Source organism: Equus caballus, chromosome 11 (genome assembly GCF_041296265.1).
Source record: "Equus caballus isolate H_3958 breed thoroughbred chromosome 11, TB-T2T, whole genome shotgun sequence".
NCBI lineage: Eukaryota > Metazoa > Chordata > Mammalia > Perissodactyla > Equidae > Equus > Equus caballus.
In genome coordinates this window covers 26,376,304-26,402,657 of record NC_091694.1, presented here as the reverse complement: position 1 = coordinate 26,402,657, position 26,354 = coordinate 26,376,304, and the positions used below count along the sequence as shown (strand labels likewise).

Sequence of the window (26,354 nt, the reverse complement as noted above, 5' to 3'; positions counted from 1 at the left end):
ATATTATCTGCACAGCAGAGCAGGAACTACTGGTAATTTCCCAGTGAATTTTGGATGTGAAGACAATATTTCCAGCCAAAAGCTCTCGAGTCTTAAGTTTTCAGATAATTCCAGCCACGTGGATGTGTGTAAAGTCTACCTCCTCCAAAGGGCCTAACCCCAAGTCTTGAGAACGGGCAGAGACAGGCCACCTCGGGGTGTATAAGCTGTTGACCACATAGCTTTATTTCATCAGTGCTCCATTTTTAATGGATTCAGGCCAGCACCCCAGAGTACAGGACTCAGTTCCTAGGGACAGCCTGACCCAGCCATCTTCTGTTCCAGGAGGAAAAAGCTTTATTAAAAAAAAATACTTCAGAGTAGAAAATATGAAAAATCAAAAGGGGTAGAGAGGTCATTCCATGAAACGATTGAGAACGGTGAAGTGTGGGAATCACAGGACACTGGGGATCAGGAGACGGGGGACTGGTCTGGGCTCTGCCTCAAGCCAGTGGCGACGGTGATCCTGTGAGCCACTTTCTAGGGGCAGAATCTAACACGCCCCCAGCGCTGGCCATCCGGTCCATTCTGCAGACAGATTTGGTGTCCTTGCCCTTACTGATGAAAGGCAGGAAGGGCCAGGAGGCAATCCCAGGAATATGTTTAGGCAAGTCCAGCGTCTCTGGCCATCCTGTGGAAGATTCCTCTGGCTGCAATGAGGTTGGCGGGAGAGTCAAACTCAGCTACCATCCCTTTGTCCAGGACCAGGACCCTAGCCAAAGAAAAGAAGCGGTCAGGTCTCCGTCAGCCCAGACCTGGCCTCCGAGCCCATCCCCTCCCTTCTGGATACTGCTCAGGCCCCGCAGTGACATGCCAACCTTCCCACTTCAGTCAACCCACCCAACACAGCCGCGACGCCGCATGGGCGCGCTTGCAAGGCTGGTTATTTTAGCCGCTCGGTTTGCTCTCCTGGCAGATGAGGTGGTTTCTGCGATCAAACACAAGCTTCCTATTCATGTCTGCTAGTCGGGGCTCCGAAAACCTTCCCTAATGAGTCCTGCCCCTCGCTGGGGTCACAAGACTGTGCGCAGAGAGCCACAGGCCTGTGCGCGGGGCCCTGTGCGCTTGCATCTGCTTTGTGCCAACTCACAAAGGCACACGGCAGGAAACCGGGCTGCACTGAGGCCTGACACTGGAATCTGGGGCTTGGGCTGCAAATCTGGCTGCTGCTGTTGGGTGGATGTTCCTCCCCCGCCCCCGTCCAATACCCACAGTCAGGCCTGGGCCTCGAAGTAGGATCTCCTTCCAACCAAAGGCAGGGTGCGCCTGGTGCAGGGCCAAGAGCCTGGCTCCCAGGGTGAGGCAGGAATGGAAAGGGCTCTCCCAAGCCGAGGAAGATGCTTCTCGATAGGAAGGGATGGGGGTTGGGGGTGGACTGCACTCTGTTTCCCCGCCTCCCGGAAACGTGTCTTGGGAAGGAGTTGTCTGTGGACATCACTGCCGGTCGCTGCCCAAATTGGAGCCCAGGAGACTGCCCCTCTCCCTTCAGTGGCTTCTCATTGCTCTTAGGGTACGGATCGAATGCTTCACCATGGTCCTCAAAGTGCAGCAGTGGGGCCTGTCCCTCCCTCCCCCTCATCTTGGGTCTACTGCCCTCTTTGCCCTTTGCACTCCAGCCTCATGTGCCCTCCTACCGCAGGGTCTTCATGTGTGTTGTATCCTTTGCCTGAAATTTCCAGCTCCCTCCCTACCCTATCTCCCCACCTGCTCCCCAACTCTTACTCATCCTTTAGGGCCTGGCCGTACTCCTTCCTTAGGAGAGAAAGTGTCCTAGCTGCCCTGTGTGCATTGGCTTCTCTGCCTGCACACATGGACCCCTGCTTCCTTTCTGCAGGCTCTCATTACCCGTTCAGTAGCATGATTATTTAATTTCTGCCCACCCCACTAGAATGAATGAGCTCCCAACCCACAAGGTCAGTCTGAGCCTTCTACCCTCAGGGATGGAACAGACAGATGGTAGCATCAGGCACTCTCAGCTTGGTTCACAAGCCCCCAGGGGCCGTGTGGGGACACTTCTGAGGGAGGTACAAGGTCTGCCCCAGTGCCCTGTCCATGGCAGCCTCCCCACCTCCCCATGCCCTCTGGGCATTTGTTTTGTGAATGAAGCCCTGTTGATATACTCCCACCACACTCCTTCAACACAGATTTGTTGCAGCTTCCTGTCTGCTCTCCTCACTCTGAGCTCCCATGTCTGCAAGGAGGCCAGCCTGCCAGGCCAGCGCCACCTCCCTTCTGTGACGCTTCTGAGTCACACAGCCCCTCCCCTTGTCCTCCTGCCACACCTCGGCATTGGGCACAATGAGGGACTAGGTCACAGTTTTTCCTTTTGGCTGAGTGGGCTGCCTCCCCAAGGAAGCCCTAAGATTCTGAGGGCAAGGCCCCTTCCCTACTCCTGGAAGGGACTGGTGCCAGGGAGAATTACAGTAAGGGGCTGCGGGGAAACTAACATCTCCCAGGACCACCTGCACTTTCAATGCTTTATTTCATTGACTCCTTACCACAGCCCTGAGAGAGAGGTTCATGAAGATTTTGCGAACTGCCCAAGGTCACACAGCAGTCAGCAGCTGAGCGGGGTCTGGGAGTCAGCCCTCTGCTCTCCTACCACAAGGCGTCTGCTCCTTACAGTGCTGTCAGGGTCCAGCCCACCAAGGCAGGGACCCAAGCATCATGCACCTTCTGGAACTCAGAGGCTTCCTCATCTGTACACCCACCTCCCGGGGAGGAAGGGAGGCACAAAGTGAAGTGATGGCCAAACGGGCATTCTGCAAACGGGGGCTCAGGGAGTGACAGGATTTGGCACGAAGGGTCCAGTTCCCCTCATCTCATCGCATTAATAGGAAGCTGGAGGGAGGTGGCCTGTGCACAATTCACTGGAGTCTCAGTGTGCCCCATTCTCACACGGTAACCCCAAAGTGTCCCCTGTGTCTCAGAAAACATCACTGTGCCCCCCGCGTCCATGTAACCCCACTCTGTTCTGTTCCTTATCTATAACTTGGGGAACGCTGCTCTGCCCTCTACACTCTAGACAACCCCACGAGCTCTCCCAAGTCCAGATAACTTTAATCTGCTTGCCTCTTCCCAATGGCCAAGGTGACCCTACTAGGTCCCTCCACGCTTGGGTTCTGGTGCCCCACCTGTTGTAGTCCATGATGGTGTTGAGCCGGTGTGCGATGGTCAGCACCGTGCAGCTCTCAAACTGGGTGCGGATGGTAGCCTGGATGAGGTCGTCAGTCTCCAGGTCGACGGCGGCCGTGGCCTCATCTAAAACCAGGATGCGGCTCTTGCGGAGCAGGGCTCGGGCCAGGCACACGAGCTGCCGCTGGCCCACGCTGGGAATGGGGAAAGAAAGCATCTCCAGCTGGGTGCCCTCAACCTGCCTCCAGGCCTCACTCCCCGAACTGTTTCCGTCTTCGCTCCACCCCAACGGCCCAGGACTGGCTTTCTGTCTAACCTCTCCCATTTCTGCCTTGGCCCCGTCCTCCTGGAACACAGAGTCGAGGTCTGGACACCACAGGGATAATGAGGGGCCTCCAGATGGAGCCAGTACCGGACAACATTGTGAAATCCTCAGTCTGTCTCTGGCACCCCCAGCCTCCTCTTTCTGTGCTTTCTTCCTGGTCCTTACTCCTCAACTAGTGTCATGATCTTTCTCTGCTTCACTCTATCAGTCATTTACACCTTAGTAAAAACACACTTAAATGGCTCTTCCTAGATATTTGCACACATTATGCCATCTTGCTGAGCCTAATATCACACGATTCAGACAGTCATCTCCTGTCCCAACTGGGGATATAGGCCAGGGCTCTGCTATGGGAATAAGGAAGGGGGGCAGGGGAGGGGAGGACTTGGGGCACTCCTCCATGTCTGGTCAACAGGGAGGCAGAGGAAGGGCAGGATGCATACCTTCAACCTCTTGCCTTGGAAGGCAGAGCTAGGGAACAAAGTGAGGCCGTGTTCCCAACCACAGAGGCTGCTGCACCCCCATACCCAAGGACACATACCTCAGCCCTTCCCAAAGGGGTGAGTCACCACAGCCCGAGTGAAGGCCAGGCTTTCTCCCTGGCCTATTCCCGCAACTAATGAAGGTTTTGGCAACAGAAAGATCTGCCAGATAGAACTTGGGGCTGATTTATGGTGGGACTGGCACAGGATACAGGTTATACTTAAAGTGGCTACAAGTTCAGTGAGGGAGGAGGGAGCCGATTTCCATCTCAGATCCTGGTGTATGTGGGGCTGGAGGAGATGCTCTGGGGGAGGAGCAGTGAGAGAAGAATGGACCAAAAAACAGCTATGGGGTGCAGGGTCTAGAAGCCTATGCTTGTCCACCAGCTCCCTCAACATGGATGTGTAAGTGAAATCCAGATAAAATGTACACTCCGTCCTACAGGGCTGCCTGGGGAGGTGGGGGCATCGCACTGGTGGCTAGGATGCAGCAAGGAAAGGTTTGGGGCAGAAGTCCCCACTTTGGGGGCTGGCCCTGTGGCCTAGTGGTAAACTTCGGCATGCTCCACTTTGGCAGCCTGGATTCAGTTCCTGGGTGCAGATTTACACCAGTCATTGGCAACAATGCAGTGGTGGTGACTCACATACAAAACAGGAAGATTGGCACAGATGTTTCACTCAAGGTGAATCTTCCTCAGCAAAAACAAAAACAAAAGAACCAAAACAAAAAAAAACCCCATAAATAAAAAACAAAACAAAATAATGTTCCATTTAAAAAAGAAAAAAAGATCCCTCACGTCCTTGAGTCCCTGCCCCTCCCCTTGCTAGATGAGCAGCTTTGGGCAAATAATTTTACAGTTTGGAGGCTCGTTTCCGGCCCGTAGGACTGCAGTAAAGATGAGACAATATAGTGGAGGCCAAAGTGCTCTGAACACTTAACAGTGCTGAGCAAGTGGAAAGGGGGTTGTTTCTGTTTCTGAGGTCTGGAGAAAGTCCACGGGTATAGCCTCGAAGAGAGTAGAGTCAGAATAAGCATAAGAATAGCTAAATTTCTCGGGAGCATATCCAGGGGAAGTGCTTTCTGTCTCATCATACACATCACCCGTCACATCCCAGCGACCCTAGGACCTCTCTGTCCCAATGGGAGCCCCCGGCCACACGCGGCTCTTGAGCACTTGCAGTGTGGTTAGTCTGAACTGGGAAGTGCTGCAAGATGTAAAAATACGCATAGGATTTCAAACTTAGCACAAAAAAAGTGCAAAGTGTACCTAATAACTTTTATATCAATTACATGTTGAAATGATAATATTTTAGATAGATTGGGCTCAATAAAACATACTAGGAAAATTTATTTCACCTGCTTCTTTTTCCTTTTTTTAAGGTGGCTACTAAAAAAGATTTTAATTACACATATGTAGCTCATATATTTTTATTGGGCAGTGTGATGCCAAGAGGTATGGGTATTATTATCCCCATTTTAGAGTGAAGGAAAAAGAGGCACAGAGAGGTTAAGCAACTTGCCCCAAATCACACAGCTAACACAGGTATGGGTATTTCAAGCCTTTAGACCCAGTGAAAAGTGACTTCTGGCCCTCCCTAATGCACAGCCTAGTGGCTGAGTATATAAAGTCTGAGACTATAAGAAGGCAAAGAAGGGCCTGGAGAGCTCACTTTGCCCTCTCCTAAACTACAGACGAGACTGCCTCCATCTTGGAAACTATCTGTGATCTCCTGGAAACACTGTGGGCTTCCGCCCACTGCTCCACAGGCTCAGTCACGCCCTCTCCCCAGGCCAAGCATAGCGCTGACAGCCTCACAAGACAGGACTGAACAGGGCTTGAATCTCCCAGACCTGGTTCAAATCCCAGGCACACCTCCTCCCAGCTGTGTGGCCCTGGCTCTGCCTCAGTTTCCCCATCTGCGAAGTGGGACCACGGACCACCTCTGGGGCTTGTGTGAGGACTCAGTGAGGTAGTGCAACGTGCGTGGCACACAGAATATGCTCGATGCAAAACAAGGCCCCCTGAGTTCACGCAGGCTGAGATGGGAGTGGGGAGGGAAGATGGGGCTGCCTGGACTCCGGGTCATCGGATGCTCGATCATCCGGCTCCAGAGTGCTGTTTCTTTCTTTCTTTTTAAAATTATTTTATGGAGGTCATATGGGTTTATAACATTGTGTAATTTCAGGTGTGCATTATCATATACCAGTTTCTGTACAGCCTGCATCATGCTCACCCTCAATGATCTAGTTTTTATCTCTCACCATATATACATATGTGCCCCTTTACCCCTTTCACCCTTCCCCACTGATAACCGCCAATCTGTTCTTGTCTGTGTGTTTCTGCGTTTCTGACCCGCTCCGAGCCGTTACCTGAGATTCTCCCCACCCTCGGAGCACTCGAAGTCCAGGCCCGCTGGCTGCGAGCTCACGAACGCGTGCAGGTGGGACAGTTCCAAGGCCCGCCATAAGTCTTCTTCTGAGTAACTGCCAGAGGGGTCCAGGTTCATACGCAGGGTCCCCGAGAAGAGGATGGGGTCCTAGGGACACAACAAGGTCTCAGAGGGGGGAAGCTCAGGCCCCACCAGGAGCCGTGGGCCCCAGGGCCAGGGACAAAGAGAGGGATGGAGGTGGCAGCATTCCCACTCTGTCCCCAGCCCTCGAGGAGGGAGGCAATGGCCAAGGGGAGAGAAAAATGCCTGGGGGGAAGCGATAACCTCAGCCTTGCCCATCACAAAGCCCACCGCTAAAGCAGAGACCGGAGCCGCTAATCTGACTCCGAAGTGTCCAGTCGGCAGATAAAACACCCCAGAGGAGCCAGAAAAAGTGAGTGTAATTCTGAGCTGTGAAACAAGGAGCCCAGGACAGCATGTCTCAGGGGATGGGGTGCTCGAGGGGTCCTAGGGTCCTGCCCCATTTGCTGGCCCAGGAGGTCAGAGGGCAGGGTCTGACTGGGCCAGGGTGCGTCTGACCCTTCCAGATCCATGACCGGTGGTGGCTCTGTGGCTCTGTCCTTGCTGGTCTGCTCTCCAGCCTCCCAGACCGAGGTCCCAGTCTCAGACCTCAAGCTACAGAACAGGGCTGGGGCCTGCCCCCCAGAGTCATTGGTCAGTGTGGCCCGTCCACGTCAGGCTGGTACCTGGGGGATGATGGTCAGCTGAGAACGCAGGTCATGGAGTCCTATGTCCGCCACGTTGAGGCCGTCAATGCGGATTTCCCCCTCTGCGGCCTCCAGGATGCGGAACAGGGAGAGGGTCATGGACGATTTGCCAGCACCAGTGCGGCCGACGATCCCCACCTGGAGGAGGTAGGGAAGCGCTGCCAGGGGGAGGCTAAGGGGTCAGGAGGGCATCTCTGGGACTCCCCTAGAGCGGCCCAGCAGAGGTGTGGGCCGAAGCACCTGCTCTGCCACCTATCGATACTCTCCACAAGGGTTGTGGCCGCATCTCCGGGGGCAAACCCACCCCACGCGCACCTTCTCACCACCGCGCACGCGCAGACTCAGATCCTTCAGCACCAGCTCCAGGCCCGGCCGGTAGCGCACAGAGTAGTTGCGGAACTCCACCTCGCCCTGCGAGGGCCAGCCTGCGGGGGGGCGGCGGCCCTCCACCACCCAAGGGGCCTGGTGGGAGGGGAGACGGTTCTGCGTCAGCATCAGCGTGGCACCTCTTCCCAACTGGCCCTCTCCCACTTTTCAGTCTCCCTCCCAAAGCCCCCTCCATCCTCACCGACTTGGTCCCTGTGGGAAAGTCCCTGGTGCCCCTGTGGCCCCTCTGGTTCAAGGGTCACAGTGGTGAACAAGACAAAGTCCTTGCCCCCTGGGAGGCTTACATTCTAGTATAGGGAGCATAAAATCAACAAACAAGCACATCCATATAATGTAAGAAGGTGATGAATGCTAAGAAGAGCTTGGAGTTGCTGTTGTATACAGGGTGGTCAGGGATGGCTTCCCGGAGGAGGTGACATTTCAATAAAGACCTGAGGGAGGTGAAGGAACAAGCCAAGTAGATATCTGGGGGAAGGGCATGCCAGGCAGAGGGAACAGCAAGTGCAAATGCCTCCAGGTGTGTTCTAGGGCACAGTGACAAAGGGGAGAGGCAGTTGGTGGCCCCATCACGTAGAGCCTTGCAGGTTATTTTAAGAACTTTGGTTTTTTTACTCTGAGTAAGATGCAAAGCCATTAGAAGGCAACGCACAGAGGGATGACGTAATTTGATGTGGTTTTAAAAGATGCCTCTGGCTGCTGTGAGGGAAAGGGTGAGGGGAGGGTGGAAACAGGGAGGCTAGTTAGAAGGGTGTCAGAATAAGTTGGGCATAAGATACGGTAACTTCGAGACAGGACCAACTACATAATTTGGGAAGCCCAGTGCAAAATGAAAAGGTGGGGCTCCTTGTTCAAAAATTATGAAGAATGTCCAGGTGGTGACAGCAGAGTGTCAAACCAAGCATGAGGCCCTTCTGAGCAGGGGGACCTGTGTGCCTGACACACACACACACACCCACGAAGCCAGCCCTGCTTCGAGACGGGGGAAGCCAGCCTGTGAGCACACAGAAAGCAAGGCAGCCGACAGAGAGGGCTCTCGAGGAGGAGAAGGTGTCAAAGAAGGGGCAGCAGGGTGGGGGGCAGAATTTTTTAGGATATGGAGACAGGATCATGTGAACAGACAGGGGAAAATGGGAACACGAGACATGAAGAGGGAGAAGTTGAAGCTCCTAGAGAGTGTGGGGCTGGGGGGATGACGGGGGATGCCGGGGGAAGGCAGGGGTGGTGGAGGCCGTAGGGCCAGGAGAGGCCAGGCGGGTGGGGGGTGGGGCGGGGAGCTCAGTGGAGACTGACAGGGCCAGAGCTGGGGTCACAGAAGCCATGAGGGAGGGCCTTCCAAGAAGAAGGGAGGGGTCCTTCCTCCAGGTTGCAGGAGGCAGATGAGTTCAAGGGTGATGGGACTGGGGAGAACATGTGGACCATATTTTAAAGCAAGCTGCGTGGCAAAAGAGAGCAGAGAAATGGGGCAGTAGGATGTGGGGGAAAGGGCGGGTTGGTTTGTGTGTCTAAGCGGAAGATATGATGGCATATTTTTGCATGTGAGTGGGAATCATCCAACAGGGGGAGCAAGACGGACCATGTGGGAGATGGAGGGTGTAATGGAGGAAGCGAGTCCTTGGGTGGCCGCGCAAAGTAGAAGGGGTGGACTTTGAAACAAGGAGGGCCACTTCCTGTTGAAAGAGAAAGGAAGAAGGTGAAAGGAGCACAGGCAGGTTTGAAAATCCGGAGGCAGGAAGGTCAAGGGAGTTCACCCCTTATCACCTATTTTCTCATTGACCTGTCAGGCAAGGCCGATGGATGAGCACAAGGGAGAAGGAGGTGTGGGGGTTTGAGGAAAAAATGTTCAGAACAGATCTTTCTGAGAGTGGGAACACCTGCTTCCCGGGGAAGAAAAGCAGGAATACCCAGCAGTGGTGTGTGGTTACAAACTGGAAGTAGAAGCAGTGAGGTCCTCCAGCAAGGTTTCAGCTGCTCCGTGCAGGCACGTAGAAGGTAGACAGATGGGCACCTGAGGCGGGGTTTCGTAGGTGAGTATAACTGAGAGGGAGAAGGGCAGGGGCATTGAGAGCAGCGGCAGTGGTGGAACATAGGATCCAGGCTAGATGAGCTGATGGATAGAGGGATAAAGGCAGGTGACGGGATTGGGGGTCCCAATGAGGACAAAGTACTGTGTCAGCGGAGGGTGTGGAACACGTGATCCAGGGGGATGAGAAGGGTGGTCTGAAAGTGGGACGCTTGACGTTAAGATCTCAGAGATGGTGCAGCTTCTGGACATGAAGAAGCCTGTGGTGCAACCACGGGAGGGAGCGGGCGGAGAAAAGTCTGCGCCCCCAGGGGAGGACAACTTCCTTTCCCCAACAAAGGGCACGCCGCCCCAACCCCGCTCCTTCATCCAGGCGGATGTCCTTGGCTGGAATGCTTACCTGTCTTGCTCACCCCAGCTGAATGACCCCCCCATATGTGCCCTCTTTGGGTGCACCACGCAAGGCTGCTGTCCTCCACTGCAGAGCCCCGCACTGTCCTACCGCTCCCACTGGCTCACAATCTGCCTGAGGGCAGAGCCGACATTGCTCAGCTCTGGACCCTCTACACCTTCTAGCACAGACCTGGCTGATGCTCGATAAGGGTTGAATGAACGAGGAAAGAGCCGCCTGCACACCGGGCCTTGGGCTACAGGGATGGCGGGCCACCAAGCACCCTTCCCCAGCAATTCTAGGTTCCCCCTGCCCCAGGCTCTCTGCCGGACGCACCTCTGTCTCCGTCTTGGAGTACTCCTTGACTCTCTCCACGGCCACGATATTAGACTCCAAGGCTGACATCATTCGGATCATCCAGTTCAGAATAAATGTCACCTGGCCAAAGGGACTGGGTCATGGGTAGCGTGATCTTCCCTCCCTCTGCAACAGCTTTGGGAGGAGTTCAGACTCCCTGATTATGCTCCTGTCCCATCTATGACCCAGGTGGGCCTAGGCAAGTCCACAGGGGTGCCACCTGGGGCTCTCATCACAACTGTACCTCAGGCAGTGGCAATGCAGATTTAACTAATGGCCACCCAGCCCAGTGATTCTCAACATTAATATGTATAAGAAAGACTTCCCAGAGGATCTCGTTGAAATGCAGCTTCTGATTCAGTAGGTCTGTGGTGGGACTTGAGATTCTGCATTTCTAACAACCTCCCAGACCATGTTGACGTGACTCACCCCTGGACCACACTTTGTGGACCAAGGAGTCTTTTTCTTTTTTTTAAAGATTGGCACCTGAGCTAACAACTGTTGCCAATCCTCTTTTTTTTTTTTCTGCTTTTTTCTCCCCAAATCCCCCCAGCACATAGTTGTGAATTTTCAGTTGTAGGTCCTTCTAGTTGTGGTACGTGGGACGCCGCCTCAACGTGGCCTGACGAGTGGTGAACCAGCGAAACCCTGGGCCGTGGGAAGGAGAGCGTGTGACCTTAACCACTCAGCCACGCGGCTGGCCCCAAGGAGTCTTGATAGACATGCAGAATCCTGAGCCCTATTCTAGGCCTACTGTACCAGAACCTACATTTTAACAAGCTCTCCCTGATTCATGTGTACATTAAAGTGTGAGATGAAGATGTGTCTGGATTGTCCTTTGTTTACCAGAGCATTCAAGACTTGAGCCACTTGAGGCATCAAAAAGGTGATCTGATTCGCATAAATTCCATTGGTAATTATTTAACCCTTTGAAACTATAGGCTGATATCACAGTGACCTGCCCAACCTCCAGCCCCGGCTCCGGTCACCTTCTCCAGGTACTTTCTCTGTGGGTGTGTGAAACGAGGGGGATTCCCCGCCCAGGGCCTCTGTCAGGGTTGACCTTCTAGATCTTGTGCACAGGCAGGACAAATTCAGTTTGTCTTTTGGGGCCAAGCTCCAAGATCATTTCTCCAACACCCCAGGTAGAGACTCTCCGCCACGTTCTTACAACATTTTGTTCCTCCCTCCACAGAGACCTGCTCACCCTGCATTACAGTTCCCTGCTGGTGGGAGTGGCACTCCACGCGGCACTGGGAGCTCACAGTCCTGGTGGGCAGAATCTGTGGCTGGTCCCCACACCGGGCAGAGTTAGGTGCTCAGGTGATGTCTGGGACACCTGTGTGTCCTCCGCCCTAGAGGTGGCCCTGCCCTGGGGCCCGGAGCCCTGCGTACCTGTAGGGCATAGGACACAGAAAGGCCCACCAGCCCCGGACTCAGGCTGCTTCTCCCAATCACAGCAAAGAGGGCAGCAAAGAGCACAATACAGTTCCCCGTGAACTCCACATGGACCCCCAGCCACCTGTGGGGATCAGACAGGGAGGAAGTGGGGCAGGTGCAGGAAGGGGCCAGTTTTCTGTTTGAGGGGAAGGAGGGGCTAGGACCCAGAACCACAGAGACCCTGGTGGGAACTCCTGGAGGGGCCGGGAGTAAGGGGGGCAGGTTTCTGACCGGTTGGAGGCGATATCGACGTAGCAGCTCCTCTGGTTCGTGTCCACTGTAGCATCACTGAGGGCTATGAAGTCCTGGCTGCGGCCATAAGCCCGGATGACGCTGGAGCCAGTTACCGTCTCCGAAAAGCGTGAATAAATGGGCGAGCGACTGACCGATTCCAGACGCTTCAGTTGCCGTGATGTGGCTGCATAGAAGCGCTGACGGAGGATGGAGAAAGAGCTTGGGGTCAGAACTGTGCGACCCCCAACTCAGTCCTACATGTCCTCTGAACCCATCCATTTCCCCCGGGCCTCTTCCCAGACAGCCCCACTCCTCCATTAGACCTTGCTCCCTCCTGCTACCTGCAAGGACTCAAGACTTGGGGTTCTGATGTGGCTCCGTGAACTCATTCCCCGCTTTCTCTCTGCTCATCTCTGCTCCATCTTCCAGGCCACTTCCTCCACAAAGCCTTTCGTGATTCCCTCTCAGTTCCTGACCCCCGCCCCCTCTGTGGGGCCCTGGATTACAGCACTGAACTTGCACGGCCTCCTAAGTCAGCGAATATGCCTACTCCACTTAGGGGCCCTAGCAGTGTTCTCACACAGTCAAAATTTTGCAAAATGTGCAAAAAGAAGATAATTTTGTATTCTTTTTCTTCAAGAGACTCTCCCCACCCCAGCCCCACTTCAGCCCCACAAAAACATGGTTCTGTCTACAGCTTCCATCTTCTACCCTGTGGGCCCCAAGATGGCGAGGGCCATATAGAATGTATATCTGGGGGTCCCCTGCCCCAACACTTAGCACAGCCCAGACCAGAGTCTCTGTACACAGGGGCTGAGCTTCCGGCCACCTCGTGGATGACCTTCATCAATTGATTAGTCCTGGCAAGCTAGGGGCTCAGCAATGCAAATGCCTTTTACAGTTAGCTGGATCTGAATGTTATCAGCTCATATGTCTTAGAATATACATACACATCCATGTTTAGACAGGTGTAAAAAGACGGGAAGGATAATATGTCTCAAACTTAATATTTTACTGAAAAACAGCCAGCATCCAGAGTTCCAGGGCCAGCCACAATTTGCAAGGGTTTCATTTTATCCAACAACAGCCCTATGAGGTAGGTTCCATGAGTCTCTCTATTTTGCAGGTGATAAAAAGAAGTTTCAAAGAGGTGAGTAACTGACTACTATTGTCCTTAAGCAAATTCAGCTGTGATGCTGGAGTCCAGCCTCCCTACATCCCACCCCTGGTCCCCTGCCCACACGAGAGCCACGCCCACCGGCATGCCACGCACCTGCACCAAGATGTAGAGGACAGCCAGGGGCAGGATGACCACCGCAAAGAGCGGTGTGCTGGTCATGACGACCACGAGGATGGAGAGTGCGTTGAAGAAGGTACCCAGCAGCATGAGGATGCCGGGAGACAGAGCCTCATCGATGACGTAGATGTCCTTGGAGAAGCGGTTAAGGATACGGCCTGAGGGCGTCGTGTCGAAGAAGGACTGTGGTGAGCGCATCTTGTTGTCTAGCAGCGCCTGGTGAAGCAAGTGCCCAGCTTGGACGCTGCCCACCACCATCGTGACGGCTGCCAGCAACACCAGGAACCCTGTTGGAGGAGACAGAGGGACTCTCACTCACCTAGGCCAGGTGGCGGGCATGCAGGGGCAGGTTCTGAGAGAGGGGATCGCCAGGGTGGGCTAGGTGGGCTCAGAGGCGAGGGGACCACTTGGGTGGGTTAAGGAGGCATTGGGTGGCACCATGGCTATGATGGTGGAGGGAGACTCAGAGGCAAGGGCATGGCTGGGGGACCTAGGAGCCCTGAGGTGAGGAAGGGGCAAATGGAGCCCCTTCCAGGTCTCTCTGTAGGCTCACCTTGCAGAATTCCCAAGGTGGCATAGACACCCAGCCTCAGGGAGGTGTTGTTCTGGCGGCTGTCCACCATGGCCTCGTTAGTCCAGGCGCTGAGCCAAACGTTGGCCCCAATGGCAGCTGCACTCTGACCCGCATACAGCAGACAGACGACCAGTGTTGTACAGAGTCCCATGGCCTTGGCATAATCCCAGAACACACTCAGCTTCACCTGCACAGCAATGGCAGTCAGGGACAGAGGACACCTGTGAGGCCGGGGACTTTTGGGGGCCTGCCCACCCTCTCCAGCCCTCCTTGTCCACCCTACTCACAGTGCCCGTCTCCATCTTCTCCTCCTGGATCAGTGCCCCGCTTGCCTTCGCCTCTGCTACGGGCACTACCTTTTCTGCTGGACCCACACGTCTCCGGGACACAGGCCGACCCTGGCCCTCCCCTTCCGAGGACATGGCACTCAGCTGTCTGCGGAGGCAGCTGGTCAGGCCCAGAGAGGAGGCCTCCAACACACCCACAGGACAGAGCCCCAGGAGGAGGGTTCAGGCTGCAGCCAGAGGCCCGGGGTGTGAGCGTCAGGGAATACAACCACCTGCACCCACGCTGGCAGGGCTTGGGGAGCCCTGAGGCAGCCTCCCAGGGTGCTGAGAGCTCAGGAGCTCACCTCATAAACTGCTTCTGGACCTCATACATGACTGGCTCATTCTCCATCATGTCCGTGTGACTGCTGAGCGTGTCTTCAATCAGCAGCATCTCCTCGTCGTCTACAGTCTCCAAAGCTGCAGTGGGTTGGGAGGGAGACAGAGGCCAGCAAGCTCCCTGAAAGCCCCTGGTATCCCCCAATCCCCACTCCAACGACGAGGCCCGAATGGACAAGCATGACAGAAGAGAGCATTGAGAGGGCAGCAAGAAAGACGTAGGTTAGACAGAAGAAAAACTTCCCATTGGAGACCCTGGAGAAGGGGACTCAAATACAAGGGTTAGGAGCTTGGGCTCTGGAGTCAGACAGGCTGAGCTTAAATCTCAAATCCTCACTGCATCACTGTAGGCAGGCAGGTAAAATGAAGATAAGAATAGTACCTGCCTCATCGTGTCATTGTCACTGTGAGGACCGAAGCAAAGAATGTGTGTCAAGTGCTTAGCGGGGGGCATAGCACTTAGTAAATGCTCAAGACATGTTAGCTGTATATACAGCAAAAAAACGCAGGAGAAGGGCTGTGAGCCAGCAGAGTCTGGGGTGGGGGAGCCAGGACTGGGCTACACGGTGCTCTCGTGAGCCCGGGGCTTTCAATACGCTCCACGAGCACAGGGAGTTTTCTGTTTGTTCGCTGCTCTCTCTCAGTGCCTAGATATAGTAATTCCTCAATAAATATTTATTGATAAATAAATGACTTTCCCCAGCACTTGCATATTTACAATTTATCTGTGAAACAGCCTTGCCGTCCAAGCTGGGTTCTTATGCCCTTTTGACTCTTGGGAAAACTAAGGCTCTGAGACCCGAGCTGCGGGTGGGGGTCACCCAGTTAGGGAAGAAGAGGAGGAGGGAGCTGACCACATCTGCTTCCTTTTCCCTCTTGGGGATGTCTGACTGCCACACAGGTGGTCCAAGTTGCCCAGAACCTCCCTTGTACAACACTGGGCCTGTCCAGAGACACTCAGAGGCCCCGAGACAGAGGAGACGCTGGGAAGGCGTAGGAACACGCAGGGCCAGGGATGGCACCTACTGGCCCTGCTGTCCTCCTCCAGGTGCTCCCCACTGTCATCCAGTGTGTAGTTTCGGAGGAAGTTGGCAAAGGAGTCGTTGCGCTGCAGCAGGGCTGTGTAGGTGCCCACCTCAGACACCCGTCCGTCAGCCAGCACTATGATGAAGTCTGTCTGGGGCAGGAAGCTGATGCCATGCGTCACCAGCACCCGCGTCTGGGGAGGAGACAGCAGGCTATCACTCCTAGCGCCCTCGGCACGCCCACTGCACAGGCACGAGGCCGTGGAGTGAGAGGCACCGGTGTGCCCGGGAGCATGGACAGGCACACGAGTGACTCACCCCATGCTCACACCCCCAGCTGGCTCGGTGCCTCTGGGGTGTGTCCCCCCCACCGTGGGTTTCTCCCTCCGCCCAACCCACACTCCTGCTTCTCAGGCCTCCCACACCTCCAGGTCTCACACAAACCCCTTGGCCTCCCACCCGTTCTCTCCTAGGGTCCTAGGTCTCACCTTAGTCCCCTTAGCTTCCTGCGGGTCTCACCTTGCCTGCCAGCACACCCTCTGGCCCGATGACTTGGTCAAAGATATGCTTGGCCACATGGGAGTCCACGGCTGACAGTGGGTCATCCAACAAAAAAATGTCGGCAGCACTGTAAACAGCTCGGGCCATACTGACCCGCTGCCGCTGGCCCCCAGACAGGTTAATGCCCTGGATGGAGGAGGGAGGGGAGGTGTGGGCTGAGTAGAAGGGAGTCAGACAGGGACAAGGGGGACAAGGGCCCTGTCCACTGCCATTCAGCAAGGGAGATGACTAAATCCACATTTCACATGCCTCATCCTGTCCCTGTGAAGCTCTGAGGCCACAGAGGAAGGGGTAGTGGCTCTGAGTCCTCCCAGGGTGAGTGAGGACATCCTGCTCCCCTGGCTCCACCACCCTACCCAGGTGGGTTCCCTGCCTGCCATCTTCCAACACTGGGAGGCTAGAAATCCCCAGGAGGTCCTTAATAGACTTTTTAATTTCCCATCGCCCATACAGTCCTCAGGTGACTTTCGTAACAACTATCTCATTTGGTCCTCATGTCAGTCCTTCCAGGGAGGTATCATTAGCCCCACTTTCCAGATGAAGAAATTAGAGCCCAAGATGTTAATGACTTTGTTCAAGGTCCTGAACTATTGAGGGCAGAAGCAAGGATGGAAACCCAGCATCAACCCCAGAATTCATCAACCTTGAGATTTTTCAGGTGCTGTGGGGAGGTAAGATCTCTCCTTTAACCCCTGATGGATAAACTGAGGCACACAGTGGCAGGGCTGGGCCCAGAGGGTAGACCCCAGAGGTACAGCCTGCTCTCCTACCACCTGCTTTCCTCATTCCATCTGAACAGGGCCCAGTTCTTCAGGGTACCCTTAGAAATTGACCCCTGGGGAGAGCAAGTATGGGGTGGGAGCTGGAGCTTCTGGGGAGAAGCAGGGGGTGGACATGCAGCTGTAGTGACTGAGGCATGCGAGCATGCCTGCATTCAACCAACCAGCCCTTTTTGAGTGCCTACTATGTGCTGGGCACTAAATTAGGTTTGCGTGTGCGAGGTCAGCGTGGGTCCAAGAGAGACGGGAAGGAGTTGAGTCAGATGTGGAGGCCTTCTCTGGGTTCCTATAACTTCGGACTCCTACCTAAAAGTTTCCCATGCCCACCTCAAGGCTCAGACCCTCATCACTTCCCCCAGAACATCAGGAGAGCCTCCTCTCTGGTTCCTGTGCCCTTAGGCCCCTCCACAATGCAGTCCGGGCAACTTTTCAAAATGCAATTCACGTCCCTGCTTAAAACCCTTCACTGACAAGTTTGAGCATCAAGATAAATAATGATAGTAATGGATGATAACCCATGGAATTAAATCAGAATCCATGAGAAATTAATATTGATATAAAGAAATTAATGAATAAGTAAAAAATGGGGAAGGAGGGAGAAGTTCTCTCTCTTTTTTTTTTTGAGGAAGATTAGCCGTGAGCTAACAGCTGCCAATCCTCCTCTTTTTGCTGAGGAAGACTGGCCCTGAGCTAACATCCATGCCCATCTTCCTCTACTTTATATGTGGGACACCTACCACAGCATGGTGTGCCAAGCGGTGCCGTGTCCGTACCCAGGATCCGAACCGGCGAACCCCGGGTCGCTGAGAAGCGGAACATGCACACTTAACTGCTGCGCCACCGGGCCAGCCCCAAAGCTCTCTCTTAGAGTAGAATGCCAACCAATAACTAAGGAGTTAGGAAATCACTGTTTGGCAAAAATCACAGTAAACATTGATTTAGGCAAGAAACATCAATGAAAGTTATGAAATAAAATCATCAATGAAAGATACCATCTCAGGCGCTGGCCCCGTGGCCGAGCGGTTAAGTTCGTGTGCTCCGCTGCAGGCGGCCCAGTGTTTCGTTGGTTCGAATCCTGGGCACGGACATGGCACTGCTCATCAAGCTGCACTGAGGCAGCGTCCCACATGCCACAACTAGAAGGACCCACAACAAAGAATGTACAACTATGTACCAGGGGGCTTTGGGGAGAAAAAGGAAAAAATTAAAAATCTTTAAAAAAAGATACCATCTCAATCAAGTGATCAAAGTTAACATTGTCAATAAAGCACCAACCAACATCATGTGCCTCCTGATATGATGCACCAAGGAGGACTTAACATCATTTCCTTGGTATATTTCCCCAAAAGACATATACAGTCAGACATCATTTCATCATGGGGAGGATGTTTTGAGAAATGCATTGTTAGGTGATTTCATTATTGTGCTAATATCATAGGGTGTACTGACAGGGAATAAAATTTGCCACCCTAAAATGTGTCTCTTTAACATGAGGATTATTTTAGGCTGGTTATTTTTAAGAAGCAAAAGACTCAGAAAGTTTTTCTCCTTACCTCCCTCTTAACTTCCTAAAAGAAGTCAGATTAAAAAAAACCTGTCTCAGGAAGCAGTTATGGCCTTAGCGTAACATGAACTAGGTGGTAGACAGGGAGGAACCTAGAAAAGCCTGTTTCTTGGGCTCCCCTCTGTGTTCTTCTGTTTCTGTGCGGCCAAACACTACTTGTTCTCCAAAGTTTGCTCCTTTTCACCTACCTGTGAGTTGTCTTCCTTCCCCTTGAACCCCCTGACTCTCCCCACCCCCACCACCTTCTTTTGTCTTTATCTGAGGATGGTGTTTAAGGTGAGGGTTTCAGCCAGTTTGGCAAGTTACTCAGTTTTCCTGGGTTTCTCCCGTGTACACCTGTTATTAAACTTTCGTTTGTTTGTCTCCTGTTAATCTGTCTTATGTCAATTTAATTCTCAGACCCGCCAGAAGAACCTAGAAATACAGTACTTACACAAACCTAGATGGTCTAGCCTACTACACACCTAGGCTACATGGTACTAATCTTACGGGACCCCTGTCATATGTGCAGTCCATCACCGTGTGGGGCATGACTGTACTCTGAATCTAATCATGCTCAAATTGACAGACATCCTAGAAAATGACTGGCCTGCAGTCTTCAAAAGTGTCAAGGTCATGAAAGACAGACTGAGGAATTATCCAGACTGATAGAGAATAAAGAAAGATGACAACGCAATACAAAGCCATGATCCTGAATTGGATCCTAGACCAGGAAAGAAAATAGCTAAAAAAGACATTACTGGGACACATGACAACATTTGACCACAGACAGTGAATTAGATAACAATATTGTATCAATGTTAAATTTCTTGATTTTGATAGTCCAACTATAATTGCCTAAGATAATGTCTTTGTTTTGAGAAAATACACTGAAATCTTTAGGATAAAAACAAACGAAAAACCTAAAAGAGCTTCAACTATAAAACTCTTAGAAGAAAACAGAGTGGAAAGTTTTATGACGTTGGATTTGGCGATGGTTTCTTGGATATGACACCAAAAGCACAGGCAATAAAAGTAAAAATAGATAAATTGGACCACATCAAAATTAAAAACTTATATGCATCAAAGGACACAATGAAAAGAGTGAAAAAGCAACCTATAGAAAGGAAGAAAATGTTCGCAACTCTCATAACTGATGAGGGGTTAACATCCAGTATAAATCGAGAATTCCTACAACTCAACAACAAAACAAACAACTTGATTAGAAAATGGGCAAATAATGTAAATAGACATTTGTCCAAAGAAGATATAGAGGCACAAGAGAACATGCTCAACGTCACTAATCATTAGAGAAATGTAATCAAACCCCAATGAGATATCACCTCACATCCATTAGAATGACAACAAAAGGGGCTAGCCTGGTGGCGCAGCGGTAAAGTTTGCATGTCCCACTTCGGAGGGCCAGGGTTTGCCAGTTTGGATCCCGGAGGCAGACATGGCACCGCTTGGCAAGCCATGCTGTGGTAGGCATCCCACATATAAAGTAGAGGAAGATGGGTATGGATGTTAGCTCAGGGCCAGTCTTCCTCAGCAAAAAGAGGAGGATTGGCAGCAGTTAGCTCACGGCTAATCTTCCTCAAAGAAAAAAAAAAAAAGCATGACAACAAAAATTAAAACAGAAAATAACAAGTGTTGGCCAGAATGTGAAGTTGGAACCTGTGTGCACTGCTGGGGGGAATGTAAAATAGTGCAGCCGTTATGGCAAACAGTATGGCAGTTACTCAAAAAATAAAAAAAATAGAATTGCCGTATGATCTAGCAATTCCCCTTCTGAGTATATACTCAAAAGAATTGAAAGCTGGGGCTCTAAGAGATCTTTGCACACCCGTGTTCACCACAGCATTATTCACAATAGCTAAAAGGTGGAAGCTACCCAAGTGACCATTGACAAGTGAGTGGATAAACAAAATGTGGTCTATACATAAAATGGAAAATTAGCCCTAAAAAGGAAAGACATTCTGACACGTGCTACAACATGGATGAACCTTGAGGACATTATGTTAAGTGAAATAAGCCAGTCACAAAAAGACAATGCTGTCTGATTCTACTTATAGGAAGTACATAGAATAATCAAATTCATAGAAATAGGGAGTAGAATGGTGGCTGCCAGGGGCCGGGGGGAGAAGCGAATGGGGAATATGGGGAGTTACTGGTTCGTAGGCATAAAGTTTCAGTTTTGCAAGATGAAAAGGGTTCTGGAGATTGGTTTTGTGAATGTACTTAACACTACTGACCTGCACACTGAAAAATGGTTCAGATGGTAAATTTTATGTCAGGCATATTTTACAACTAAAAATAAATAAGTTAATTAAAAAAAAACTCTCACTGATGTCCCATAGTTTTTAGGGTAAATGTTCTGCCTTGCATACCCTCCCCATCCCTTCCTAACCTCCAGTCACACCAAACTGCACCGGAATGACTGTCTACCCATCATTCCTCAGCTCACCCCTTCAAAGGCTTTCCACCCCTCTTGGTAAAAGCCACAGTCTATATAGTGGACTGCAAGGCCCTATGTAACCTGGATGCCTGAACACCTCACTGGCCTCATCTCTTCTTCCTCATCCCTGCTTACTCCACTCCAGCCACGCTGGCCTCCTTGCTGGTTCTTGAATACCCCAATCACACTTCTACCTCAGGACCTTTGCACTTCCTCCTCTCTCCACTCGACTGCCCTTCCCCCAAATAGGGCTCCATGTCCCCAGATGTGTCCCACTCCCTCACTTTGTTTAGGTGTCCGATTCCCAGTGAGAAGCCAGCCTACCAATACAGCCTCACACATATTCCTATATCCCTTCCCCATTTTATTCTTTCCCCTTAGCATTTAGCTAAATATTATATATTTTACTTATTTATCTTGCTTATCATCTCTTTCCCCCACTAGAGTATAAGCTATAAGAAGGCAGAGATTTTGGTCTGGCATATTCACTACTGTATAATATTACCTGGCATAGAGTAGGTATGTAATAAAATCTGATGAATGAATGAATGAATAGATGAACGATGAGCTCCTCTTCCTCAGCCGTTAAGATTCAGCTCAAAATGCAATGATGCTTCTCCTTACACAGACTCCCCACTCAGTGCCTCCCTGTATCCGGCACAGGCCTTCAGCCTGGCCCTCAGGACATTCTACAGCCTCTACCTGTTCAAAGTCAGTCTCCCCCACTAATAGGTCTGTTTCCCCAGTACCTGGCACAGAGCTGGGCATGATATTACATGACTGCGTGAATGAATGAATATATGGACCTCGGCTGGGTTGAGGTAGGCAGCTGTATGTACCAGCTCCCCGAGGGATGGGAGGGAACCCTGTACCTTCTCTCCAATCTCTGTCTGGTCCCTGCCAGGCAGCACCTCCAGGTCGGCTAGCAGGGCACAGGTCTCCAGCGCCTGTTGGTAGCGCTTGGGGTCCAGGGCTTGGCCAAACAGCACGTTTTCCTGAAGAGTGCAGTTCTGGATCCACGCCTGCTGGGGCACGTAGGCCACAGAGCCCTGGCCACAGGTGAAGGTTACTTCAGGGTTTGCCCAAGGCCTGGCCAAGCTTCCCTTCCCAGGAGTCCCTACCCCTCTTACCTGCATATACACCTTGCCTTCCAGCTTCTCCATCTCTCCCAGCAGGGCAGACACCAGGGAGGACTTCCCACAGCCTACGGGCCCCACCACAGCCACGAGTGCCCCTTTTGGCACTTGGATGTTTAAGCTGGGGGCAAGGAGCCCAGGAGCCAGTCAGAGACAGCAGTCAGGTTTTTGGTCCCCAATCTTCCACTCAGAGACCCAAATCCTCCTCTCTTCCAGATACCACCCTGGCAAGCTGAGGCTTTCCTGCTTTTCAGGCCAAAGACTAGGGGGTGAGGCGGGGGTTCTGCCATTGATTTGACCTTTAGTCCACTTAGGTCGCTGAGAAGGGATGGGAGAAGCTGGTACCTGTGCAGGACGGGGGGCAGGTCCTGGGCCCAAGTGAAGGTGCTGTTGTGTATGGTGATGGCATGGCCTGGGAAGACCAAGGTATACAGGGTCAGGGGGCCCAGGGGATGGGGCAGCAGGCAGGGAGGGCTGGGGAGAAGAGGAGGAGAGGGCAGGAAGCCTGGGGGAGGGGGAGGAGAGAGGTATGGGGATCTCTGGGGGAGGGGGCCAAGGGGAGAAGGCAGAGAAGCTGGGGGGCAGTGGAAAGGGCAGAGGGAGCCCGAGGGAAGGAAGGAGAGAGGGCAAGACCTGGGGAGGGATGAAGGAGAGGAGAGCAGAGAGCCTGGAAGAAGCAGAGAGCGGGGCATAGTGTTGAAGCAGAGTGATAAGAGGAAGAAGTAAAGGGCCACGAGGGAAAAGTGTAAAGCTTGGAACAGAGGATTTTCTGGAGCAGGAGCTGGGCAGGGGGCAGCCCAGGTAGAGGCTGTCTAGACCTGGGGCGATGGTCTTTCTTTCCACACACTCGAAGTCAAGCTCATCTTGGCTCAGGAAATGTTGGATCCGTTTCAGAGACACGCTGGTCTGCAGGAGAGTGTGAGTCAGCCCCCACTCCTTTCCACCCTTGCTGGCCCCAAACTTTCTGGGCCAGGCGGGGCCCCTGAGAGCCCAGATGCCAACGCTGGGGCCCCTCCCATGACTGAGTCTTCTCTGGCTCGCACCGCCACAGACAGGGTCCAGTTTGGTAAGAGGAAGCTGTGAGAACTCAGGCTTCCAGAGACGCTGCCTGACCTCCTCTGTCTCCAAATGACCCTGGACTCTAATGACCTCATTCAACTTTAAACAATTCTTCATAATGTCAAATAGCCCTCCCCCCGACCCCGATTCCAGTAACTCCCCCGGATTGCCCCCTGACCCTAAATGTCCCAAACAACCAGCCGTAACGCCAGCAGAATCCCCAACCCTACCCGGGGTTACCTGGGCCATGAGGCTGATTAACTGGGGAAGCATGTTGAGGGGCATCTTTAAGATATTAAACAGAGATATGGACACAAAGGCCTTCTCAGCGTCCAGCACGTTGTTTGAATCCACAGTCACGTACGTCCCGAGGGTGATCAGGGTCACCTGGGGAGTGGGGGATGGGCATTAGAGTGGAGCCTGCTGGGCCCAGAGGGCTGGGTTGGCCACGGGGAGGTGGGAGAGCCTCACCAGGAAAGGGGTGCAGGTCCAGATGAAGGTAGACACGGCGTGGAAGTAGGCGGCCTGGCGCAGCAGCCGGAGTTCGTTCTGCCGGATGCCCTCCACCTGCTTCAGGAAGCTGGGCTCCCAGGCATACAGCTTCAGCACCTTGATGCCACTCAGGATCTCGTTCATCAGCTTGGTGCGTGAGTCCTTGAACTTCATTTGCTTTACCTGCAGAAAGAGTGGCGGTGGCAGGCCCCGCTCCCCTGCCCAGGCCTCTGCCCACAGGGGCTCGTACTGTCCATGTGCTCACCGCCACTGCAGGCATCCAGGCCGCTCCCCATTCTTCCTCCCTCCAGCCCTGCTGCACCTCAGCCTGGAATGCCCAGCCTGGCCTCCCTGTCTCCTCTGCCCGAAAAAATCCAGCTGCAATCTCAGTGCCTCCATCACTGCCCCTCCCAGGCAGCATCCTCTGCTCCTTCCCTGGGTTTCTAAGGCTTGGTGTCCTTTCCTTTGTAGATTGTGAGCCTCCTGAAGGTATAGATGGCTTATTCTCTTTGTTCCCCCAGACCCTAACCCAGGATGTGGCACACCAAATTAATTTATTTGTTCAACCTCCATTTACTGAGGATCTACTATGTGCCACGCCATGTGCTGGATGTGGGGCAGATAATGATGAACAACTCAAACAAGGCCCCTGCCATCAGGAAGCTGACAGTCTGATGGCGGAGGCAGATGGGAAGCAGACAACTCCCTGAATAAATGCGGAATGAATTAGCACGCGCACTCTGAAAGGAAACAACAGGATCCTGTGAGAGAATAGTGGAATGGGGACTGGGACATCAGAGTTTACGCTGGGAGGTGAGGAAGGGGAGGAGCTGGGCAAGCAAGGAAGAGATGAAGTGCATTCCAGGGAACAGTGTGTGTGGTGGCCCAGAGGCATGCAGAGCTTGGTGCTTTGGAGAAAAGAAAGAAGGCCAGACCGGCTGAAACTTGGCCTTACCCCAGGAGGTGAGGGCTTGCAAGGCAAGCAGGGGTCTGGTGGGTGGTCCTAGGGAGTTTGTCATTTCTGTGTGCAATGGGAAACTACCGCAGACTTCAATAAATGTTTGCAAAGAAAGGACTGGATGACTGGCTCTTTACACTCAGCACGGTGTGGTGGAAGAAACTCTCATTAGACCAGAAGATGCAGGTTTGAATCCCAGCTCTGCCTGATTCTGGACCATCATAACCTCGCTGGGCCTTCGTTCCTCAGCTGCAAAATGAGAGTGTTTCTAACACCCCCTCACATTGTTGCGAGGATAGAGTGAGCTAAGGTTTGAGAAGGCAGCTTGTAGCCATCCATACTCAGCAAGCCCAGTAGGTGAGAGGCCCCAGGTTAGCGAATGCCCTTTCCCCAGGCACCTGGCAGCTCTGACTGCACCCACCTGGAAAGTACGGATCTTCATGGCCACAGCTGCATTGAGTGGGATCAGCAAGACCATAAGAGCGACTCCAGCCAGGACGGAGGGACCCAGGTTCTGAGGACGAATGGTGGATATTTAAGACAGATAGACAGATAACCAAAGTATATAGACAGAACCCAACAGACAAACAGAGGCCTATTGACCTGAAACATGGAAATGGGCGGGAAGCAAACGATGATGGTCAACCAAACAGATAGATAGTGAAAAGCAGACACACAGAGAAAGCTAACGACGAAAACATTTGCAGAAGCAGCCGGCCATCAGATAAGGACAACAGATAGGGACAAAGAGGAAGACATGGAAGGGGTCCAAACACACAGGAAGGCAAATACAGACAGACAGACAGTGACAGCCAGAGTCACACCCACCCTGCCTCAAAGTCCCTCTTCCCTCCCCTGAGTTCTGTGAGAAGGACAATTGCACAGGCTAGAAAGATTCGGTTGCAGACACCAGCATCCGTGCAGTCCTGTCCCCCACCCCAATATCTAGGGAAGCTCCTGTGTCCATTATGCAGTCCCTCTGGTGACCCAAAAGAACCTTCTCTGTCCTTTCGCAGCAAGGTCAAGGTTAGAGGAAGGGAGTAGAGGTCAGGGTTCAAGAGTCACCTGCCAGAGGAAGTAGATTGCCAGGAAGATCTGCAAGGGTGCTGACCACAGCAGGTTGAGGAAGGGAGCAACTTCCATGAGGCGCTGGGCGTCCACTGACATGAGGTTGACAATTTCTCCCACAGTGGACTCACGTTTGACTGAATTGGTGATGACCAGAGCCTGCAGGTGGACAGCGGGGTCATGGGCTGGGCCTCTCCAAAGCTCCCCGGGGCCAGCCTCCCCAGCCCTCCACGCCCCGCTCCAGCTGACCTTTCTGTAGATGATACCCACAACCCCCGTGCGAATCCTCAACGCCATTACAAAGATGCACTGGAAATACTGGTGTAGGATCAGAGTCTGCATTATGGAGCACACGAACATCAGCCCGGCCACTAGGAAGCCCCACCAGGTGGGGGCCGTGGGGTTTGAAATAAACCTGATCAGGACGCTGCGAGGGGAGGAGAGAGGCATGAGATCGGAGAGGGCTTGCCCCGTTGCTCCCTCTACTGCTGCCCTACCCTTTCACCCTCAGCCCCCTCCCTGCCCCTGCCTCTGAAACCTCTCCGGTGGGGGCTGCTGGCCCTCCCCACCCCCGCCTGGCCAGAGGGACTCAGCTCAGTGCTGCCTCAAGATCACGACCCTCCGTCCTTCTCCCTTCTGCCTTCAGCTCCATTCTTATCTACTGTGGCCCCTGCCAACCATGACTTCTGTCACCACCAGCCTCACCAGCCTGCCTTCCTTGCCTCCTTGGACCACATGGCAGGAAGAAATGCCATGTGTCCATTGATCAGA

The 26,354-nt window shown here is 52.9% G+C and overlaps 1 protein-coding gene across 5 annotated transcripts in view; it reads right to left on the bottom strand.

Moving 5' to 3' along the window:
* Nucleotides 1–202: 202 nt before the first annotated feature.
* ABCC3 (ATP binding cassette subfamily C member 3) overlaps nucleotides 203–26,354 on the bottom strand; it is a 45,793-nt gene continuing 19,641 nt past the window's right edge. For 2 of the 5 annotated variants that reach the window (XM_023652750.2, XM_023652751.2), the window contains 23 exons: nucleotides 25,833–26,010; nucleotides 25,581–25,742; nucleotides 24,937–25,029; nucleotides 23,537–23,740; nucleotides 23,306–23,452; nucleotides 22,825–22,912; nucleotides 22,352–22,418; nucleotides 22,001–22,127; nucleotides 21,743–21,919; nucleotides 16,049–16,216; nucleotides 15,531–15,723; nucleotides 14,471–14,585; nucleotides 14,127–14,274; nucleotides 13,819–14,026; nucleotides 13,242–13,552; nucleotides 11,966–12,165; nucleotides 11,690–11,816; nucleotides 10,274–10,375; nucleotides 7,455–7,601; nucleotides 7,119–7,277; nucleotides 6,353–6,519; nucleotides 3,174–3,368; nucleotides 203–751 (listed from right to left, as the gene is read on the bottom strand). In XM_023652750.2, the coding sequence (XP_023508518.2) occupies nucleotides 643–751; nucleotides 3,174–3,368; nucleotides 6,353–6,519; nucleotides 7,119–7,277; nucleotides 7,455–7,601; nucleotides 10,274–10,375; nucleotides 11,690–11,816; nucleotides 11,966–12,165; nucleotides 13,242–13,552; nucleotides 13,819–14,026; nucleotides 14,127–14,274; nucleotides 14,471–14,585; nucleotides 15,531–15,723; nucleotides 16,049–16,216; nucleotides 21,743–21,919; nucleotides 22,001–22,127; nucleotides 22,352–22,418; nucleotides 22,825–22,912; nucleotides 23,306–23,452; nucleotides 23,537–23,740; nucleotides 24,937–25,029; nucleotides 25,581–25,742; nucleotides 25,833–26,010 (3,592 nt within the window). In that variant the 3' untranslated portion in view covers nucleotides 203–642. Of the gene's footprint in view, nucleotides 752–3,173; nucleotides 3,369–6,352; nucleotides 6,520–7,118; nucleotides 7,278–7,454; nucleotides 7,602–10,273; nucleotides 10,376–11,501; nucleotides 11,817–11,965; nucleotides 12,166–13,241; nucleotides 13,553–13,818; nucleotides 14,027–14,126; nucleotides 14,275–14,470; nucleotides 14,586–15,530; nucleotides 15,724–16,048; nucleotides 16,217–21,742; nucleotides 21,920–22,000; nucleotides 22,128–22,351; nucleotides 22,419–22,824; nucleotides 22,913–23,305; nucleotides 23,453–23,536; nucleotides 23,741–24,936; nucleotides 25,030–25,580; nucleotides 25,743–25,832; nucleotides 26,011–26,354 lie in introns of all 5 variants that reach the window. The other 3 variants (XR_002811511.2, XR_011422964.1, XR_011422965.1) reach the window with 3 other exon arrangements.